The 5,786-nt window shown below is 39.5% G+C and overlaps 1 protein-coding gene across 1 annotated transcript; it reads left to right on the top strand.

Moving 5' to 3' along the window:
* Positions 1–1,741: 1,741 nt before the first annotated feature.
* On the top strand, positions 1,742–5,332 carry LOC142550539 (uncharacterized). Its single transcript, XM_075659614.1, has 4 exons — positions 1,742–1,776; positions 3,823–4,418; positions 4,536–4,853; positions 4,959–5,332. Exons 1-4 carry the CDS (start codon positions 1,742–1,744, stop codon positions 5,330–5,332), a joined length of 1,323 nt encoding a protein of 440 aa, XP_075515729.1.
* The last annotated feature ends 454 nt before the right edge of the window (positions 5,333–5,786 follow it).

Here is a 5,786-nt window from a genome sequence, read left to right on the forward strand (position 1 = left end):
ATGGTCAAAACATAGAACTCAAGGCTTCCAAGATATCATACGATCCACCATGAACAAGATTGGTATAGTCGGGCTGATAACGTTAAACCAAGCGCTGTGTGGGAGGCAACCCACAATTTATTTTCTTTAGCATTCATTTTGTTTTTATTATTTTATTTTATTTTATTTTACGTCATTAGTTGTTAATTTTACCCACCACCAGATCTATCACCGCCACAGCCCATGGACATGGATGACACAGATGCTGCGGACAACAACTCGAGCGCCCGAGTTTTGACACTCGTGCGCGAGGTATGTGTTGTCGTGTTCTTTATTTCTATACATTGAGGACAATGCATACTTTAAGTTTAGGGGGGGGGGGGGGGTGGTAAAAATTGCTTGTTAGATTTTTCTGAATTTATTTTTTAATTATTGCTCAGTAGTTAATTTAGTTCCTATTTACTTTTGCATTCTATATTTGTTAGGAAAAGTCATGGATAAGTAAAATGTGTGGCCGATGATGAAAATTGAATTGTGGTCCTGAGGTTTATATGTGTTCATGAGAACCTAGGAGTCACAAATATTTTGCACTGTCGTGTTTATTGATACTATTGTTGCTTAGAGACAAGTTGTATGCCTGTGATGCTAAATAGACGATAGATATCTGATTCTTGGTAATTCTTGCATGACATTGATTGACACTTTCACAAACATAGAAATGATCTAGGCAGTTTTTCACAATATCCTTGGGCTTGTGTTCTTTGTTTACTGTCAATTGTAGCCCTTTGAGCTTCAAGTTAAATGAGATGCTTAAATTTTATTCGTGCACCTATTTCATCTATCATTTTTATTGAAAATTGCATGTGAGTGGTTTGTATGAGTTGAATAATGGATTGACGAAAGTCTAGAACTTGTTTGAGCACTTTTCGAGGCGAAATACGGATAATATGTGACATAGGAATGATTTAGGCGATCTTTGAAACCGTTGAGCCTTCGAGCCTACCAAATGAACATGAAATATCCCTAGTGTCCCATTTTGAGCCTACTTAAAAATTAAGTGGTGTGTGTCAATGACATACAATTAGCTCCCACTTGTATCTATTATATATCCCACAGCAACTACCAAATGAAGCTTATACACTTATTTTCCTACCTGATTTTTGAGAGAAATAAATTCATTGGTGTTGTAGTGATTCAAATGCTCCTTGAAAAAAAAGAAAAAAGAAAAAAAAAAGAAATAGTTAAAGTGTGCAAAAATGAGTTCAAAAAGAAGAAAAACAATGAAAAGAATGAATCAAAAGTGGTGAGAAAGAAAGCATTTGGGAAATGAAAGATATGAATGAAAAGAAAACAATAAAGTGGGTGGTGGTTGAAAAGAAAATGAAAATGAGTGAAGTTGATGAAGTTCAAATATTTCTCTCAATTTTTGATTTCCATACCTTTATTGTAGCCGTGAGCCGTGGCCTAACGTTACAAGCCTACAAGCCCTATTAACTGTGTCACATTTATCCAATATACTAGTGGAGAAAAGTTGTTCAAGTCAAGCCTATGGATACCTGAAAAACATAGTCATCAAGTATAAACTTTAATCACTTGCTTGCAAGCATCTCGTTGTGTGATTTCATCTTTGGTATAATTCCGTTGAATATTCATCGAGCCAATTAATCACCAATAAAGTCCTATGTGATCTATGAATGTGAATTTGTATTTTGATGAAGTGTGAGTTGAACTAAACTGAGGATTTCTTGATTCTGTAAGGTGAATGGGCATTATGACTCTATTTGAGCACTCGATGGGGTAAACGAACATTGACATATCACACACACACGTGACTCTTGGGAAATCATGAATTACATTAAAATAGATAAGTCTGAGGCCAATATCACTTTTTGCGAATCCATGACTTTTAAGAGTTTCATTACTTGTTAATTGACTTCCTGTTTTTATTGTATTTTGCTCGGGACTAGCAAAAGTTCAAGTTTGGGGGGTTTGATAAGTGCAAGAGTTGCACTTAATTTATATTAGAATCCATTTTGAATTATGCTGGTTTCGAATAGAATTATGCGTTTTTGGTTGTTTTTGTTGTCATTTCAGGAATGGAGAAAATAGTGGATGCGCAACCTAGTGAACCGAGAAAACAGAACCGAGCCGCGAGTTCAGCCATTACCATGACAAGAGAGGTGCGCGCCACTGCGCAGCATCTCGCGCTATCCGCGCGCACATGAAAGCAAGAGGATCGACAGAAGCTAGCGCGCTACAGCGCCACTTCACGCGCTACCGCGCGAACAGATGCAGCAGGAAGACCCGAGAGCAGCGCGCGTCAGCGCGAATTCAAGCGCAACCGCGCGCGCGCAAGTACGACTCAACAAGCAGAAGCTCGCGCGCCATAGCGCCAGATCTCGTGCCACCGCGCACGCCATGCGTCCAGAATATTATAAATTGCACGAATTAGGTCATACTCGGGGTCACACTCCGTTTTGGACGAAAATACAGGGAGAAGACTCGGAGCGAAGGCGAGACGGAGGCAAGACACGCGAAGATCGATTACAAAGACGAAGAGCGACGAATCTGGGGACAGAGACGACACTTCTGATTTGTTATCTGTCTTTTGCGTTTCTATTTTCTCATATGTCAATGTCTAAAACTATTAACATGCGTCGTTTTTATTTCGATTTCGTGATGAACTAATCTCCCATTCTAGAGAATGATGTAGCTTAGTGGACACGATGATTTGACGTGGTTATTTTATAAGATTGAATTCCATTTCATGTTTACTTGTGTTTCTCTGTGTTTATTGCACTGCAATTTACTGGCCATAAATTGTTTGTTGTTTGATTAATTCTACAACTCAGGAGAGGGACTAGTAAGAATATTGTTTGCATTTATCTATGAAACTGAGATTCTAATTAGGAATAATTGAATCGAAGTTGATAGATACAGTTATTCGTCACTTGGGAAAGGGGGAATAACATAATCTAAGTGTTCTTGGCCATTAAATAATTGGAATTCAGGAATATAAATTCAACTGTGAATATTTATCGTGGAAACTTTGTGAAATCATTTCTCTAGATATTTTCTCTTATTATTATTTCTCAATTCGGTGATTTAATTAATTCATTGTTCTCAATTAATTTGTTCAAACAACCCAACCTTTTACTTGATTCTTCTAAATAAAGTTGAGAATTTTTAATTACGAGCACTGATATACATTTTTTATACACACTCCTCGTGGGATCGATATATGTACTCTAACCAGTACTAAAACTTGACACCGTACACTTGCGGTAGTGAAAACACGCAACAAGTTTTTGGCGCCGTTGCCGGGGAGTGTCTAATTTGAATTTAATTCAGTATTGTTACCAATTAGTCTAGATTTTAATTTAGAGCTTTTATTTTTTTTTATTTTATATTGATTGAGTTTCTCATTTTTTCTGCTTGACAGTGTATGCTAAGATCGCAAAATTCTGACTTGCTTATTTTTGATCCGGAGATCGAAAGAACTGCGAGAAGATTAAGAAAAGCAAGAAGAGAAGAGATCCAATCAATGGCTGAGAAACAGAGAGAATGACAGACACGTCCAGCCAGAGGCGATTCCTATAAGAGATCACTTCCGACCAGTGATCAACAATCATTACTCTGGTATTGCAAGAGGGACAATCAACGCCAATAATTTTGAACTGAAGCCTGCTCTAATCAATATGGTTCAGCAAAACCATTTTGCTGGGACAGCCACCTCTGATCTTCACGTTCATCGAAAACCTTCTTGGAGATAACGGATACGGTAAAGATTAATAATGTGCCTGATGATATTATTAGACTTCGTTTGTTTCCGTTTTCTCTCAGGGATCAAGCACGAGGATGGCTTCAATCGCTTCCCTTAGGAAGTATCACTACTTGGCAAGAGCTGGCGACGAAATTTCTGGCAAAATACTTTCCCCCTGCAAAGTCTGCACAGTTGAAGATTGAGATTAGCACGTTCAGGCAGACTGATTTTGAGCAATTGTATGAAGCATGGGAAAGATACAAGGAGCTGTTGAGGAAGTGCCCGAACCATGGCTTCGAAGACTGGGTGCAAATTGAATTATTCTACAACGGTCTAAATGGGCAAACAAGAGGAACAATAGATGCTGCAGCTGGTGGCACGATCTTTGCTAAATATCCCGAGCAAGCTTACGACTTGCTGGAACAGATGATGATAAATAGCTACCAGCGGTCGTCTGAAAGGGCAGGAGTAAAAAGGACAGCTGGAGTTTATGCTGTGGACCCTATTACGTCACTCACTGCTCAGGTATCAGCATTGACCACTCAAATAGCAGCGATGAATAAGGTAAGCACATCCGAAACTGAAAGTCCATCAATTGTTGTTGAAGAATCACATTTCCCTGAAGAAGTCCAATACATCAACAACAAGAACTTTGGAGGCTATGGAGCATATCGAGGTAACCCTCCCCCTAATACTTATCATCCTGGTTTGAGAAACCATGAAAATTTTTCTTACGCAAACAATAAGAATGTATTGAATCCTCCACCGGGGTTCAATACATCAAATGGGGAAGGGAAGCCATCATTTGAGGACTTGGTTGGGACATTCGTTTCTAAATCTGGTAAGAGGATGGCTAGGACGGAGTCTAGGCTTGACAACTTAGAGACCCACATGGCAAGTATTGGTGCTACCTTGAAAATTCTTGAATCGCAAGTGGGGCAGATAACTAAGCAACTCACGTCTCAACCGTCAGGCGCTGTACAAAAGAATGCAGACCCAAATCTGAGAGAGGTGAATGCCAGTTTTATGCAGTATGAGGAGATTGGAGTGGTAAGCAAAGAAGAGAAAGTCGATCAGCCGACTCCAAGCAAAAGGAACCGCGGTAAGAAAGGTAAGAGTTATGATTTTGATCAATGCGTTGATATTTCTTTACTTCCCTACCCCCAAAGATTTTTACAATTGAAGGCTGAGTTTCAAAAGAAAAAGGGTCTTGAAGATCTCAAGAACCTACACTCTAACATTCAGCCTGCAGAGCAGGAAGATGTGGCATTTACTGGAGGATATGATAAGGGCAGGAAAGGAAATCTTCCTCAGAAGCTACAAGACCCTGGGGAATTTGTTTTACCATGTGAAATTGGAAGTCAATCAGTGAAAAAAGCTATCTGTGATTCAGGAGCGAGTGTGAACATAATGCCAAGTTTCCTTTACGGGAAACTTGGATTGAGTAGGATAAAGCCCACAGGACTAAGTTTGCAGATGGCGGATAAATCGGTTAGGACACCGCTGGGTATTGTGGAAGATGTTGAACTTAAGATTGATAAAATAAGGCTTCTAGCAGATTTTGTGGTGCTTGACATGGGGAACAGTTAGAATGTTCGTGCTATTTTAGGACGACCATTTTTGGCTACTGCTGGAGCCGTCATTGATTTGAGACAAGGAAAACTGACCATGGCGGTTGATGGTCAAAACATAGAACTCAAGGCTTCCAAGATATCATACGATCCACCATGAACAAGATTGGTATAGTCGGGCTGATGACGTTAAACCAAGCGCTGTGTGGGAGGCAACCCACAATTTATTTTCTTTAGCATTCATTTTGTTTTTATTATTTTATTTTATTTTATTTTACGTCATTAGTTGTTAATTTTACCCACCACCAGATCTATCACCGCCACAGCCCATGGACATGGATGACACAGATGCTGCGGACAACAACTCGAGCGCCCGAGTTTTGACACTCGTGCGCGAGGTATGTGTTGTCGTGTTCTTTATTTCTATACATTGAGGACAATGCATACTTTAAGTTTAGGGGGGGGGGGGGGGG

This window comes from Primulina tabacum, chromosome 7 (genome assembly GCF_025594145.1).
Source record: "Primulina tabacum isolate GXHZ01 chromosome 7, ASM2559414v2, whole genome shotgun sequence".
In the NCBI taxonomy this organism is placed as follows: domain Eukaryota; kingdom Viridiplantae; phylum Streptophyta; class Magnoliopsida; order Lamiales; family Gesneriaceae; genus Primulina; species Primulina tabacum.

What these genes read in the sequence shown, in the direction of transcription:
- LOC142550539 (XM_075659614.1), top strand. Translation starts at nt 1,742, where the DNA reads ATGGGCATTATGACTCTATTTGAGCACTCGATGGG. An exon ending in CTATTTGAGCACTCGATGGG is followed by an intron (nt 1,777 to 3,822) that starts GTAAACGAACAT and finishes GTTTTCTCTCAG; the next exon opens with GGATCAAGCACGAGGATGGC. An exon ending in AAGGAACCGCGGTAAGAAAG is followed by an intron (nt 4,854 to 4,958) that starts GTAAGAGTTATG and finishes AGGGTCTTGAAG; the next exon opens with ATCTCAAGAACCTACACTCT.